This window comes from Bombus vancouverensis, chromosome 15 (assembly GCF_051014615.1).
Source record: "Bombus vancouverensis nearcticus chromosome 15, iyBomVanc1_principal, whole genome shotgun sequence".
Classification (NCBI taxonomy): domain Eukaryota; kingdom Metazoa; phylum Arthropoda; class Insecta; order Hymenoptera; family Apidae; genus Bombus; species Bombus vancouverensis.
Genome location: NC_134925.1, coordinates 1,318,278 through 1,334,115, shown reverse-complemented (window position 1 = coordinate 1,334,115; position 15,838 = coordinate 1,318,278). Strand labels below are relative to the sequence as shown.

The 15,838-nt window shown below is 27.3% G+C and overlaps 4 protein-coding genes across 6 annotated transcripts; 1 reads left to right on the top strand and 3 right to left on the bottom strand.

Moving 5' to 3' along the window:
* Positions 1 to 90: 90 nt before the first annotated feature.
* Positions 91 to 1,993, bottom strand: Coprox (oxygen-dependent coproporphyrinogen-III oxidase). Its single transcript, XM_033347651.2, has one exon. It carries the CDS (start codon positions 1,991 to 1,993, stop codon positions 836 to 838), a length of 1,158 nt encoding a protein of 385 aa, XP_033203542.1. The 3' UTR covers positions 91 to 835.
* A 533-nt stretch (positions 1,994 to 2,526) lies between these two features.
* SerRS-m (Seryl-tRNA synthetase, mitochondrial) lies at positions 2,527 to 5,114 on the top strand. Its single transcript, XM_033347650.2, has 4 exons — positions 2,527 to 2,668; positions 2,778 to 3,508; positions 3,645 to 3,812; positions 3,899 to 5,114. The coding sequence occupies exons 1-4, from the start codon at positions 2,606 to 2,608 to the stop codon at positions 4,218 to 4,220; spliced, it is 1,284 nt and encodes a 427-aa protein (XP_033203541.1). The 5' UTR covers positions 2,527 to 2,605; the 3' UTR covers positions 4,221 to 5,114.
* Positions 4,607 to 7,523, bottom strand: kra (basic leucine zipper and W2 domain-containing protein kra). The gene is made up of 8 exons (XM_033347475.2): positions 7,365 to 7,523; positions 6,737 to 6,808; positions 6,385 to 6,665; positions 5,999 to 6,303; positions 5,640 to 5,883; positions 5,352 to 5,571; positions 5,108 to 5,269; positions 4,607 to 5,048 (listed from the first exon to the last, which is right to left on the bottom strand). Exons 2-7 carry the CDS (start codon positions 6,795 to 6,797, stop codon positions 5,118 to 5,120), a joined length of 1,263 nt encoding a protein of 420 aa, XP_033203366.1. The 5' UTR covers positions 6,798 to 6,808; positions 7,365 to 7,523; the 3' UTR covers positions 4,607 to 5,048; positions 5,108 to 5,117.
* Positions 7,524 to 10,236: 2,713 nt separating this feature from the next.
* Positions 10,237 to 15,632, bottom strand: Ide (Insulin degrading metalloproteinase). Of its 3 annotated transcripts, none has more exons than XM_033347587.2 (14): positions 15,532 to 15,632; positions 14,502 to 14,701; positions 13,898 to 14,398; positions 13,566 to 13,771; positions 13,225 to 13,473; positions 12,503 to 12,895; positions 12,299 to 12,408; positions 12,030 to 12,174; positions 11,845 to 11,955; positions 11,660 to 11,780; positions 11,325 to 11,531; positions 10,936 to 11,228; positions 10,652 to 10,861; positions 10,237 to 10,575 (listed from the first exon to the last, which is right to left on the bottom strand). In XM_033347587.2, the coding sequence occupies exons 1-14, from the start codon at positions 15,597 to 15,599 to the stop codon at positions 10,330 to 10,332; spliced, it is 3,060 nt and encodes a 1,019-aa protein (XP_033203478.1). In that variant the 5' UTR covers positions 15,600 to 15,632; the 3' UTR covers positions 10,237 to 10,329. The 3 variants fall into 3 exon arrangements, with proteins under 3 accessions (XP_033203478.1, XP_033203481.1, XP_076480678.1); XM_033347590.2 differs by lacking the exon at positions 15,532 to 15,632 and adding an exon at positions 15,031 to 15,333; XM_076624563.1 differs by lacking the exon at positions 15,532 to 15,632 and adding an exon at positions 14,795 to 14,812.
* Between the last annotated feature and the right edge of the window lie 206 nt (positions 15,633 to 15,838).

Here is a 15,838-nt window from a genome sequence, read left to right as displayed (position 1 = left end):
TAAATTGTTTGTTGGATATGTATTTATTCAGAGAAAATTGTACATAATTAATACAAACAACTCGATATTTTTGTGAATTTTAAAATACTCTTCCTTTTTTTGCTTTGTATATATATTGTTGTATAAAAAGAGTGATCAAGAATTACATAACTGAAATCATTACATCTATTGAAATCTGCTTCCATCATATATCATTTAGATTTAAAGAATATTTTATATTTAATTTAATTGAATTTCTACCAATGATTTTTTGTACAATAAATTTTTGTTATTATTTTCATGATTACATATGTAATTTATAATATATACTCTAAGACTGAATATTTTACTAAATAAATTTGAGAACACATCAAATTTGTCATCATTTGTCTTTTTATACATCTAAAATAATTTGAGAATATCCATATTATTATATTTAAGGTATACAATGTTTAAAATAATATTAAAAGATATAATACGTGCACATATGAGCACCTAGACTGTATAGAGTTATAATGTATAAGAATATTACTTTCATATAAAGTATATCAAAATAATAAGTACAATTTTTATACATAATTTACAGTTTATACAGTATTTAATTTATTAAATATAAAGTTTATACATGTAACTCTTTTCTTATACTTGAAAATATATTTAAATGGTTTAAAAATATGGCCTTATTCTATATTTTAATTTGCATTTTTTTCATTAACATTCCACTTGTACAAAATTGTACAAAATACTTGTAAACAAAATAGCAAAAAGGTAATTAAAAATTATCATTCAAAATTACTGCTACAAATTACAGCTTTAAGTTAAGAAATGATAGTTTCATTAAAGGATATTATTTATATTAGTTCAACCATTCCTTAGGGTTTCTCAATACATCAACAAGTTCTGCTTCTTTTGAACCAGGTTTTGGTTCATGCATATATTGCCAATTTGCAGACAAAGGCAAAGACATTAATATACTTTCATATCTTGCACCAGGTGTATATAAACCAAATTTTGTACCACGATCGTATATTAAGTTAAATTCAACATATCTTCCTCTACGTAATAATTGCCATTGTCTTTCACTATATCCATATCCATCATCTTTATGTTTGTCAACTAATGGAATGTATGAAGGAATAACAGCTTCTGCACAAGATTTTACGAATTGAAATGCTTCTTCTTGGCTAGGAGTATCAATGTCATCAAAAAAGATACCACCTACTCCTCTACGTTCTCCTCTATGTGTGATAAAAAAATAATCATCACACCATTTTTTGTATTTTGAATAATATGAAGGATCATATTGATCACATGCAGCTTTTAAAGTACTATGAAAATGTTTTACATCATCCTCATTTAAGTAATAAGGTGTAAGATCTGTGCCACCTCCAAACCACCACTGAATTGAACCATCTGAATTTTCTACTTCAAAGTAACGATAGTTGAAATGTATTGTTGGAACCATGGGATTTCGAGGATGAATTACAGCACTTACACCAGCTGCAAAGAATGGTACAGATCCCTCTCCCATTTTTTTCCCACGTGCTCTCATTTGTTGTACTGCACCTGGTGGTAACATACCAGTAACGACAGATACATTTACTCCAGCTTTTTCAAAAACAACTCCATCTTGCAAAACACAAGTAATTCCTCCACCACCTTCCTTCCTAACCCATCTGTCAACTTTAAAAGAATGGCCTGGTTCTTCTAAGGATTCCAAAGCTTTACAAAAGTCTGCTTGAGTTTTCATCACTAACAATTCCATTTTTGTTTTCATATCATCTTTCTTCTTTAATTTCTTTATGTCAGTAATAGGTTGTGCCATAAATTTTTTAATATCCAACTCATTTTGTGCTGCAAATATTGTGATTCCTGAAGTACTATAAACCAAAACACTTGTGAATATACCAAAACCAATGTACTTGATGTTTTTGGCCTTATATTGGATTGTATAATGTTTATGAAAAAAATGACGTAAAGAAATCCAATTTTTTATTAATGTTCGTGGAATCATAGTTATCTGTAATTAGTGAATTAGAGTATTTTTAATTGCATGTTAACAAAGTAGCAATTGAGAAAGTTAAGTTATGCTTTTTATTGAAGAATATATCATTCAGAAAATATTAAAATAAACTGTGCAAATTTTACAATATATTAAATAAAAGAATTTATTTTCGGTTTTATTTTAAACAAATTTGACATTACTATAAATGATGGATATTGATTATCGGATTTTGATAATTTATTATTAATCATAAATGAAGTAAAAGATTAAATCATAAAGTATTATAAAATAGTGTAATAATATCATTACTTACAGTTTTTCAGGCTTGAGGAATAACAAATGTGTCTCTTATCGAATTGCAGAACAGCAAATATATAATTATGTTGTGTGAAAACGGGAAATAAATTATTTTTTTAATAATATTATAAATGTTGATAATAGCGTAATCATTTATATAGCAAGGTGTCTTAAAGTAATTTTCAAACCTAATAAACATTTATAAATAGCATATGCATCAAAAAAGAGAAATGTGTATCATAGGTTAACTACCAACATAGGGATATATTGGCGTATACCTGATGCACATATGTATTTTATAATTAATATTATTTTACTTTTAAAATGTGGTTCAAGAAACAATTTAGTCGATTTCTTAAATATCCTCAGTTTTATACAAAGACTTTGGTATGTTATTATTTTTGTTTACATATGTATATAATGTAAAAAGTATTTGGTTTATTTTTCTTTCCAGTTGCATATTAAATTATATAATTAACATATATATTCTTTACAGTATAGGACACAGTCAACACAATATAATGTAGACACAATAACACATATTCCAGAACCCGAATATAATATTGATTTTTTATGTAATTCATGTAATCGAGATATTATTTTTAATAATATAGCAGCAAGGAAAAGTATTGGAGATATTGATAAAATTCTTGAACTTTCAAAAAATCCAGAGTTAAAGAAGGCTCTTTTGCATGAGTTAAATAAAATACCAAATCAAACAGATCCAAGAGTATTATCTTATGGCGAAGAACCACAAATTTTAAAAGAATGCGGGCATAATCCAGAATTTGATTTTGAACCACAAGAATTTTCAACATTAGTTACAAATTTAAAGGCATTAAAAAGTAAACAATTGGGGCCCTTAATAGGAACACGAGGTTACTTGTTCTTAGGAGATCTAGCAGAATTAGAAGAAGCATTAATTCATTTTACAGTCAGAAAGTTAATGAAACATGGCTTTAAACTTGTTTCTGTACCTGATATTATCCCTACTGAAGTTATAGAAAGATGTGGATTGATAATAGATAATGGAAGACACCTTGTATATAATTTAAGTCCTTTTTATGGAGGGAACTATAGTTTATCTGGAACAGCAGAAATGTCCTTAGCTTATAAAGTAATGAATACTATATTTAATTCAGAAGATTTACCACTAAAAATGGCTGCTGTAAGCAGGTGTTTTAGGGCTGAAATATCTAATCTTATGCATGAGAGAAGTATATACAGGTAAAAAATCATGTTACATATATTTTTAAATATATTTTATTAATATGATAATATATCTAACAACTGTTTCAATATTGATAGTATAACAGTTACATAAATATTATTTCTAATAAATAATTTTATCTATTCATATAAGGGTTCATCAATTTACAAAAGTTGAAATGTTTGTATGTTCAAAACATGAAGAGTCAGAAAATCAGTTTCAAGAACTTCTGAATATTCAAGAAGATTTATTTTCTTCATTAAATTTATATTTTCGAATAATTGATATGCCAGCTCATGAATTAGGGTCTCCAGCATATAGGTATACAGTAGTATAATATTACATTATATATTGAAATACTTAGATTTTAAATTTCTTAATGTCACATCATCAATTTATATATTTAGGAAAGTAGATATGGAAGGATGGATGCCTGGAAGAAAATTATATGGAGAATTATCTAGTTGTAGTAATTGTACAGATTATCAGTCACGACGACTTGGTATAAAATATAAGACAAATAAGGGAGAAGTTTTACATGTTCATACTTTGAATGGAACTGCATGTGCTGTACCTCGCATGTTGATAGCACTTTGTGAAACACATCAAACAAAACATATGCGTATTCAAATCCCTGAAATTTTAATACCTTATATGGCAGGAAAGACACTTATTAAAAAACAACCAATTGCTAACATGAAACTCCATAAATACAAATCACAAATCTAACATGTAACTGTAACTGTACATGTAACATTTAATCTTCTCTGAAAACAGTTAAAAACAAGTAATAATTACATCTTTATTGTTTTTGCCATTCATGAATGTAAAAGTATATATATGTAGGAATATTTACTTGCAATTTACATTAAAATAAATTATCTATTTATCAATGTATATAGAATTTTATCGTGCATTAGCCTAAATGCAATGAATAATAATAATTTATATAATTCTTATATTTATAATATACAAAAATAAAATTTTTAAAGAAATAAAAAATGAATTCCAATTATATATATTAAGAAATTACTTGTTTCTAGTTAATTGCTTTTATTTATATAAATTAATTAATATTATAGGAAATTAAACAGGATTCATAAAAAATTCAAATATTAAACACCACCTGACAATATATTTTCTAGAAACTAGTACAATATTATCATACAAAGAATGTGGGTTTGAAAATTATACATACACAGGGATAAAGATCTTTTCTTCATTAACTTGTTATTCTGTATATATTTTGCAGCGGTGTTATAAAAATGTAACACAAAATATTTTTTCTTAAAGTAATACAATTTAAAGACACTGTAAATTTTACAATTTATCTTCCTCGTTAATCAGATGGTAATGTATTGTTTTTTATTCATTAACGATTAAAAAACTGTATGTATTTGTATATTGATATAATGTATCGCAGAATGATACAAACTTTATTTTATCAAAATTTCCATTTGTCAATACAGTCCAATTGCAGTTCATATTTTGATCCATTCCAAAAATTTTGGATGTAATCCAAATATATTATTTTTTGATAATGAAGCTTATATTATTCTGAAATATAAAAATAATATAAAGTCAAAAACAAAGCTGTAAACCTTGATTAAACATACTTCTGTATTTTTAATCTTCTTCTTCTCCTGATTCAGATTCTTCTTCAGCATTCTGTAACCATTCAACGAATTTTTTCATTTGATCTAAGAACATCATTTTTCCTTTAACAGAATGGCCTTCCTTATACCACTTCAAAATCACTTCTTCTGATATTACATCCGCTAAAATAAGATATGTTAAACAGAAAATGGACACAAACAAAGAAATTACAAATAAATGTATGTGTCAGCATTATAAACGTACTTTTATAAAATAGTAAAACAATTTTCTGGAAGACTTTCATGAAGTTCATATTCTCATAACAAAATTCCTGAACCTTCAGAAGAAGTGCAAGCTCAGATCTGGCAGTGGTTGTAAAAACATCAAACAGTGGAGTATATATTTTTAAGTGCTTCAGTGCTTGATCAGCCACTAATTCTTCTTTTTTATTCCATTCAGCTTGACCCATTACTACAACCCAAATCTGCAAACATTGTTAACAATTTTATTTAATTCTAATGTAATATAATAATATCATAAAACTATAATTACCAGGCCAATAACTTCATGCTCAGGAATACCACTCTTCTGTGCCATTTCTTTGAGATCAAGTATAATATCTTTCAAAGGACGATTATCAGCCAAATCATCCAATAACAGTTGTTGCAAGTCCCGTTTTGCTTCTTGACTTGCTTGAGCTTTATGTAATTTTACAATGTCTGCAAGACCAACAGCTTCAAATACAGATCGAAAATATTCTTCAGTTCGTTTATTAGGCGGTACAAATTCCATTAACCTGTTGATCAGTATGTAAAAAAAAAGAAAGAAAAAAGAAAAAGTAATGAGAATAAAACAAAAAACCTGATATAGATATAACAATGAACTTTATAAAGTTTGGAATTTTCTCATACCTTCCTTCAATATTTCCTTTTTTCAAAGCAGTCATTAAACTGGATAGACCTTTCTCCTGCCTCCAAGTGACAAAAACTTCTAATAAAAAGTCTAATGCTAAGTTGTCTTTAACCAGATGTTCATTAATTAAAACTGATAAAACAGTAGGTGGAACAGAACCATTGGATATCCACAGAGCCGTCATTCTAGCTAATTTTATCCTTTCTTTAGGAGTGAAGCCTTTCATAAAAACCAATACCTTTTTCATTTCTTCCTCAAACATTTTTTCCAAGTATTTATAACGTCTCATAAGTTTGATGAAAACCTATAAATAAAGTTATTTTCAAAGCCATTGTTAAAGTACATATCATGACAGCTTAAATATACATAGAACAGTATACGTCACTTGTTCAAAATTTCGCATAGATTCCATATCTTCTGGTTGTTCAAAAACACAAGCAGTGGTTTTTACTGGTTTATCACCATCTTGAGCAATAGAACCGCCTGGAACTAAAAGTCCACCAGCTATTAAGATGTCAAAAAGGTCCTCTCCATATCTGCGGTAATCTAATTTAGAGCCAGCTGCGTCCAAGTACTTTGAAATTGCATCTAAGTCGTTACCAGCCTTTTCCAAACCAAGTAAAATCGCATCTCGAAATCCCATAGGGTCATATTTTTCTTTTTCATCTAAAAAAATTCTTCATTATAATTTTCATTAAATATATTACCTAAGAAATCTTATATTTTCTGATGCATACCTCTTTTTCTGGTCTTTATGCGTTGACCTGATAATATTGGTTTTTCTATTTTTTGACTCATACAATACCTTTCTGAAATGGTAGAAATTTCAATAAATATGCTTTAAAATTTTTCGACTTTTTTGTAAATTAACGATAATATATTTATAACATATACATATAAGTATATAATATGTACCTATATATGCATATACATATATAGAATTGTTTGCCTTATGTTGTGTATTACTATTGACAAATTTTGAAAATCTTTTGACCTTTTATTTGTATATTAAGACAAAAATTTAATAAGATTGAGGATTGAGAAACTATAATGAGACCATAATGAGGTGGCATTTGACTTTAAATCTGTTGGCACTTCTTTGACAAATGGCGACTTTCATTAAATATATTCTATTACGTCAAAAATTCCTACTTATAAATTACTTTATTATAAAGATTAATAGCATTAAAATATACGTAAAAAATTCTACTTTTCAATTAGTTTATTACTCCTAAGGTTAAGGTCATGGGATGGAACCACGATGGCTGAAATTTATAAAAAAATTGAACCTTTTACAGAGATCAGGTTATATGAAAAGCGAACGAATATTGTTTAAATTTTAATGACTTTTACTTCTTAACTTACTTAGATGCACGTACAACTGTAGAACTACCCCTTTTCAGGCGTATGAGGACAATACGAAATATCTCAAAGAGGATTTTGAGTACTTGAGATCAGCGAAACCGAAGAGAATCAACTTGAAGAGAAGCCACAATTGACAGGGAAAAGATAGGATACTCGAATTTACATTTCGTAATGCGTTTTTAACGCCATCTAAACTGTTCAAAATATAATACTGAAAATAGAATTTGTAACGACATCTAGTAAGAAAGAATATATAACAACATCTATTTTAAGAAATAATATATTTATTAAAGAAAGCGATATAATATTTGAATATATGTACATATGTACAGAGGTGAGTAGATCTGATACGTGGATATATACCATTTCTCTAACATTCGTCCTGATATATAGAGTAAAACAGAGCATGGTCGTATTAGGTCTTATATATATATATATAGGGTCTATATATATATATATAGATCCTGATCTGACATTCTTGTAGCAGGGGTAAGCCTAGATATGAGGACAGAAAGTCTCCTATATTGTTCACTACAAGGCGCTGATATCAAGTAGTAAAAACAATCTCAAAGTAACACTAGGTAACAAATGGTGAAAGCACATAGGTGAGATTTTCATAATTTTATGATACTTTATAAGTAAACTTCGTAACTAATTTTGTAAGTAAATTTTCAATATAATTTTATAGTAATCTTTCAATATATTGTGATCCTGTGCTGTATCGAATTGTAAATGGAATAAATATAAACGTAGACAGTAAGTGTTCAAATAGCGATTTATAATAATAATAGATAATTTTATGAGCGACTATATTTCTAAAAATTTGCCGATACCACTACAGTAAATTCTGGTTATAGTTGTACGTTTGCGACAACATATACGTCTGTATTGGTTGTCGTTTATTTTCTGTTTATAAACGGGGATCGAGCTTAGAAGCCCGATGCATAGCTGACAGTCTTTTGACAATCTAAACTGAACTTAGAACAGGACAAAAAGAATGAAAGTGATAGAGACACTGAGAGTCGAAACGAGATAAGTTGAGCCTTTCTTAACTCAAAAATCAAACTTTCTTATCTTTGATTTGTGATGAATGAAATTTTTACTAACATGTTCGTTACATTTTCTTAATTGAAATTACACCAAATACGATACGATTTGGAGCATATTTGCTTACTTTATAAATGATAATTAAATACATATCAATAAGTAAATCTAATTCAAATTATATCGTGTTTGTTCTCATTTTATTTAGAAAGATCTCACAAATATATTAGCAAAAGATTAATTTAGAAAAAGTCAAAAGTGAAAAGGTTTCACTTTTGAATTAGTATCCGCATACATAGACTGTCGTCCCCTCGATCGTAGTCGAAGAGGGATGAGATGGCGCGGCGTATCCCCGGTTGTAGCCGGGGTGAAGACTATTGCACTCGGTTGTCAGTACACAACGAAGCATGAATAGGATAGGCAGGATATGGATCCAATGCTAATTGCCTCCGTAGGGAGAAGTCAAGCGGATCGCCGAGGATTTTACTCGAGGAACTATGGCATTATTATTATTACAAATCACGGGCGAGTTTTACTTGGCTTCACGAGTCAATTGTGTATTTCCGTGTAGTCGATATGTATTCCAATCCTCCATAGATTAGAATTCAGAGAATTAATAAGTTTTACTCAATAATAAAAATAAAATGGATAAAAATCGTGGATTACAAAAATTACATAGTCATGATATCAAATCTTGTTTGTAGTTAGTTTATACCTCTTTTTTATCATCTTTATGAATGAACACACATGCAAAACAGATACATCACTCAGAAATATTACTCGCAACCTAACAACTACTGAAATTACTATTGAAGTGAAATTCAGGTTTTATAACAAAAATATTATCACGAGGAAAGTGAATTTAATGTTAAACTTAGAAAGCTGTTGTGTATAGAGAATATATTAAAATTATTGCATCATTCCACTGATCCATTATCGTTTGAAAGTAAAGATTTCCTTCTCTTTTCTAAAAAGAAATATAATAAACAATTAATTTTACTTTCTACAGCACCTAAGTTTAATTATTGTAAGATTTTGTTATTCTCATACTTTCTACCTCGGAAAGAAAAGTATGAACTTTTCCATAGAATCGTACAATGAAATAGGCTCTACTTGTGACTGGACTAAATACGTTCTTGTATGCTAGCGTGGAACCAAATAGGGTAGATTTCTAACTTTATAGGTTCTTGCATATGCTAGCGTGGAACATCTTTGGCATTTGATCGCATGGTGCAGCACTTGCACTGTGGAACAACTAGGACAATGGGCATGAGCAATCTTATTTGTTCTCTGACCTTAAATGTGTTAAGTGAGATCTGTGCAAATGTATGGTGCCATTATTGCTGTAACTATTCTGGCATTCTTAAAAATTATCAACTGTTTCTGATTTGTTAGCTTTTCACTGATTTAGGAGCTGTTTAAGCGTCGAGGCGAGGGACACTTAGTGAAAGTAATAGACAAAAAAATGTTCATTTAGCTTATCTATTAGTTGGTATAAGGTCCTGTAGTTGAGGTTACAACTTCTTCGAAGTAGTTACGTATTTATTTTTACAAAATTTTATGAGTATACAGAAATTTTGAGGTATAATAAAACAACTACCTGTATTTCTTAATCTATTAAGTACTCACTTAAATGCTTATGGACTATTGATAGAGTATATTTGAATATAGACTTTATTACATATGTGATGTAGTTACTTATCATTTACTACAACTGCTTTCTACTTTTTATAGTTACTCTTTTACTTTTATATCCATCAGCATTTATAAAATTAATATCTTAAATGATTATTTAATATTTTAAACATTGTTTTTTTATATAACAGAGTATGTTAAAATCATTTATTTACCTGATATTTACTACAATCTGCAGGTGCAGTGACATTATTAAAACACATATTCACAGTTATTATTAAGCACTTCATAATTTTGATGAGTGTGCGCCTTTTCTTGGTATATCACTGAATGGCTTCAATAATGGATACAAACACTGACTAATTTTAAATGATATGATATCATCAATTTTTTTTGGTTCAATATTATTTGTTCCATCTGATGAAATGTATTCATTAGATTCCATTACATTTTCATCTTCTAATTTTACATCTTTTAGTGTAGAAAGTACATGTACTGATAATTTACGTTGAATGTCACTTTGAAATATTTCCTACAAATGAAAAACGTTTAAATTCAATATACTTGTATTAGTGTTAGTCTAAGTGATGCAGTCATTATATGCATACTTTATAAAACTTTAGTATTTGTTCCTGTGTTATAGTTTTTAAATATGCAACTTCAATATTTGCTCTATCGAAATTATATTGTTGTGATATAATTTCACTCCAAAATATGGCAGATAAAGTAGTCATTTGTTTAGGTTTTTCAAGTCGTCGTATTGCTAGTGATTCTTTATGTGCATTAAATTCTTCTTTTGTCATAGATGGTATATATTGCTGAAATAAATTAACTTTAAATGCAAATTTTGAAAACAAATATATCTAGTAATATTTAAATTCTAATTACTAACCAACATAGAATTTAAAAACGCATTAATTCTTTGTTCAACATATTTAGGATGTCTGTCACTTTGAACTATAATTCTTAAACCTTGTGCACCATTTGTTCTTCGAACTCCACTAAACACTATATATCCCAATTGTTCTTTAGTTCTTAACGTAGTAAAACAAGGTTCTGATAAAATCTGTGCTAAAAGTTCTAGAAGCATATTTGATTCTGTTGATTGTAAACCAGTTTGATAATAAACTTGCGTACATGAATTACTATGAAATTTAGTTTTTACTTCAAATAAAAATTGACAACCTAGAAAATATATATAGGAAAAATATTAATTTTTCTTTCCTTTTTTCTACAAATATTATTTAAAAACTTTTAATATAAAAAGTTAAATGTACTTACCATCTTCTAGTTTGATTTCACGATGTAAAATTAACTGCCTAGATAGAAGTGGTACTATATGAGGAACTGCATTTGATAATTTTGATTCTATTGACTTTGCAGTTTCAATAGCTTCTGACATTGTTATGTTACCATGTATTAAACATTCCATATGTATTTTGTTTAAAAATTGTGGGATGAAATTTTGTACTCTTTCAACTGTTAAATCTACATACAAATGAAATTATACGAACATAATTATATTAAATATAATTAATAAATTATAAAATTTATAATGGATATTTCTTATCTATTTCTTTATCAACCAAATGTTTAATTTTTTTGCATAGACTTACGAGACGTAGCATTTAGTAATTCATCCTTCATCCAAATTTGCTCTGATAATAAAACAGCAAGATAATAAACTGCATGCTGATATGGCTGTTCAGCTTTATAATTTTTCAAGCTTCTAATATACTAGAATTAGGATGAAAATTAATAATAACATAGTAGCATACATAAAAATTTAAGTAACACATACATTTTCTTTCCAAATTTCAAATCTTTTTGGATCAACTTTAAAATTGATCATTTTATCAATAATTTTATTCAGTAACACTTGTTGTTTATCAGCGTAGCCAACAATTCCCAGCTAAAAAATATATACTGTATAATATTAAAAATGAAATTTATATATATTATGTACTTATAATAGTTTTTACTTACTGTCATTCCATATTTACTATTAGTAAGCTCCCATTTAAGACCAACAATGTCGGCGGCATATGCATATTCATTTAGAGCATCACGAAATAATAATACAAATATATATGTTAAATTACAACTAAGAGGATCCATGTATGCCAGTGGACTGTAAGCAAAATGTAATCATATTTAAGTATAACATTAATATAAATATAATAATATAATATAAATATGAATATTTTTAATATAAATATGAATTAAGTAGACAACACAGTTTACTTATATTTTACCTGACGAAATCGATAAATAAATTAGCTCTGGGTATAAGAAATTCATCATCTTGTTTAAACCATAATCTTATTAGTGGAGTGTCTTCAATAATTATTGGAAATTTGGATATCTAGAGAGAAAAAAAATGAAATTGTTTTGTCATAGTATGCATACATACATATATGTACTTACATATAGAAATGTTTACACAAATGTTTACTCACAGTACTTTCTGCTGGTTTTATATCAAATTTTTCTGGTATGAACTCATTCTTTGGTGGCAATTGTAAATCCGAATTTAAACCAGCATTAATCCATTTACTTATTATATTTTGTGGTATCTTTTCTTTTTTAAATTTAACACCATACCATTTTTCAGTTTCGTCAGCTATATCTTCATATAACTTTGCAACTACATGAATTCTAACATTTTCTGGTTTCAAATATTCCATTACCCATGTGATTAAATCTGGTTTCCACAATGGAAAAAGATGTTCCGCTATTAAGATTTCTTCCATTGGATAATCATATAATACTTGTGCTATACCACTGACATAATCACAAGGATAACCTTTTTCCTTGAATCGAAAATTTATATTTGCGATGTCTCTATATTCCTTCAGAACAAAACAGCTATTTTATTAAACTTATTAAATATTTATATATTCATGATTAACACTTCACCAACAGAATACATAGTGTTTTCTTTATTAGCAAATACTTTATGTTGTTTATTATCTCTTTATATCAGTAACTTTATGGCTATTGTTTTCGCAAATTTACAAATATATATTTTAAAATATAAAATTCATAATTAACATTGTAACTCGTGTATGTAATTGGATGTTCCTGCTGCAAACTAAGGTATAAGTACGTTAGCTTTTCCGACGGCGAAGTGTTAATATTTAAATCTGTATTACATAATAATTGATTTATGAATAATTACATTGTAAATCCACTCAACTGGTCCATGTTTGTTTAGCATGTTAATATATTGGAACGTTAAGAGGACAATATCATCAACATGTTGAATGCCTTCTTCTGTTAAATCAACAAAAACAGCAAAGAAGCTAAAACCTCTAGCACCTAATCGTTTACCCGAACCAAGCGAATTGCACCATCCTTTTGCTTTCAATAAAGATAAAAGTGATCCTTCCCCTTCATGTCCTAATAGATGTGAAATATAATGTGCAGGCTAAAAAAATTTTTAAAAGTGGATGTATTTTTATTATACGATTAAGAACAATAAATTAATATATTAAGAAATAATATAAATATAGTTATTACCGCTGATTTATAATGTTCTCGCAAGTCAGGTATAGGAAATATGATATACAAATTTCTAATGTCTTTTATTGGAACAACATACCACCTGTTTTGAAAATGTTGCTTTGAATTAAAAGGATGTTCCGGCCAAGTAGGTACTGTAATATCTTTATTTTTCACTTGAGAAAATAACTCTACTACCATTTGTTCAAGTTCATCTAAACTCTCTAAACATAGAACAGAATTTATAAGAATAGTTCTTATTTTATAAAAAAAGCATAAATAGATAATAATTTTATTCTATATTAAATATGTTTTAGTGGAGTAAATAATAAATAAAGTATTTTACTTACCTTTACCAAATACAGATAATGCCATAATGTTAGAGGAATAAAATTTGTTATGAAATTCAAGTAATTTTTCCCGTACATTTATTCCTTTCTGCTTTGGGATTATATCTAAAGTTTCCTTATTCCCAGTAGCAAATTTTGAGAAAGGATGACTTGGATCAGCTGATGATCTATCTAATTGATCAAGGCGCCATGTATCATTTGCTAAATTTTTTTTACATTCCATATGGATAGCATTTAATTCTAACTCAGTTAAAGCTTCTGTAAAGAGTGGTGCAATAAAAAATTGTGCGAAACGATCTAATGCACCTTTTAATTTTTCTGCATGTACATCAAAATAATAAAGTGTATGATCCATATAAGTTGATGCATTATAAGTACCACCATTTTGTGATAAATATTTATTATAATCATTTTTTTCTGGATATTTTTCTGTTCCCAGAAATAACATATGTTCACAAAAATGTGCTAAGCCTGGTAAATCATCTGGTTCACTTAAATAACCTATAAAGATAAATAATATAAAATTAAATATAGCTTAAAACTATAAAGGTAGTAATTACATTATACTCAAAAAATAATAGTATAACTATATATCTGATTTTACCAATATTCACATTCAAAGCAGCGGCACTTTTATCTGTTGTGGGATCACTAATGAGTAAAACTCTCATTTTATTAGAAAGCAAAAGACCTCTATATTCCCTTTTATCATTTGGTGATTTAGTTATGTTATCGTATCGTTTTTCTATGAGATTATGATGAACCATGTTGGATTTAGATACTTTTATACTAGACGATTTACACCTACAAATAAAGAAAATACTAAACATAATACAAACCAACTTTTAGTATTACCTGATCATAAATAACAATTAAGCAAAAATGAAATTTTTTTACATTAAACAGATAAGTTGAACATTTATTCTTCCCTTTTTTAATTTGATTTAAAGACAAAGGATGTCAATATATGAACAAATTTTTGTTTGGTAATATTAAACCATATATTAGATTTTATCACTTTTAAATAATGATAACATTATAAAAAGTAACATAATGTCAAGATTTTTGTAAAAAAAAGAGTAACTGTTACATAATTTACTGCTGATATAAAAATGTGTAGTGATTTTACTTACAATTTTGTTTTATAATCTTGTTTTACAATTTTTCTTAATAATATCTAACTCTTTTCAATACTCAAATTCTATAATCCTGTTTTACCCTCGATTAATTAAAAAACAATTTTTTTAATAATCGGGTTATTACACGCATTCCAATGCTATATAATTTTTTAATGATCGATAATATAATGTAAATATTTCATATAAATAAGAATAATATATAAAAAGATAAAATGCACTGTTAGGTTAGAATAAGAGTCGAACAATGTAATACAGAATTATACACTTCACAAGATTAATTTCTTTACATCAAAAATGAAGTCCAATATTTTAAAATGCATTACATGTGATTAAGATAACTATGATAATATATATATATATATATACTTTGAATTTATTGAATAATAACTAATAGATATATTCTTTCCATTGTTTTACAAATTGGTAAATTTCATTCGGATATACTATGACCGAATTATATATCTATGTAATGTTTCATCAAGAATGTATGCATACCTGTAAACAAAGAAAGAGTGGGTTGGTACGTAAAAAATACGAGATTTGAACATATGTGTTAAAACCATTCTTATTAAATTTCTTTATAAATTACTTCTGGAAAATAAAGATTTATTTAATCTTGTTATCATGATTACTATATAATGTTTTGAAGTAAGTTGCAGTGAATATCTATAGTAAAACATTTATTCCATAATGATATAGCGCAAACTATTGTCATTTATAAGAAAATGGTAATAATCAATATTTCATTAATAAAAATTACATTTATAATTGATAATAATTCAAATAATTTTGATTTGCAAGT

Excerpts from the sequence above, each read along its gene's own strand:
- Coprox (XM_033347651.2), bottom strand. The coding sequence starts at position 1,993 with ATGATTCCACGAACATTAATAAAAAATTGGATTTCTTTACGTCATTTT.
- Ide (XM_033347587.2), bottom strand. The coding sequence starts at position 15,599 with ATGGTTTTAACACATATGTTCAAATCTCGTATTTTTTACGTACCAACC. Across the intron at positions 14,399-14,501 it reads TGCTTTGAATGTGAATATTG|GTTATTTAAGTGAACCAGAT; the intron begins GTAAAATCAGAT and ends TTATCTTTATAG. Across the intron at positions 13,474-13,565 it reads GAGAACATTATAAATCAGCG|CCTGCACATTATATTTCACA; the intron begins GTAATAACTATA and ends AAATTTTTTTAG.
- kra (XM_033347475.2), bottom strand. The coding sequence starts at position 6,797 with ATGAGTCAAAAAATAGAAAAACCAATATTATCAGGTCAACGCATAAAG. Across the intron at positions 6,666-6,736 it reads CATAAAGACCAGAAAAAGAG|ATGAAAAAGAAAAATATGAC; the intron begins GTATGCATCAGA and ends GAATTTTTTTAG. Across the intron at positions 5,270-5,351 it reads TGTTTTACTATTTTATAAAA|CGGATGTAATATCAGAAGAA; the intron begins GTACGTTTATAA and ends ATCTTATTTTAG.
- SerRS-m (XM_033347650.2), top strand. The coding sequence starts at position 2,606 with ATGTGGTTCAAGAAACAATTTAGTCGATTTCTTAAATATCCTCAGTTT. Across the intron at positions 2,669-2,777 it reads AGTTTTATACAAAGACTTTG|TATAGGACACAGTCAACACA; the intron begins GTATGTTATTAT and ends TATTCTTTACAG. Across the intron at positions 3,509-3,644 it reads CATGAGAGAAGTATATACAG|GGTTCATCAATTTACAAAAG; the intron begins GTAAAAAATCAT and ends TATTCATATAAG.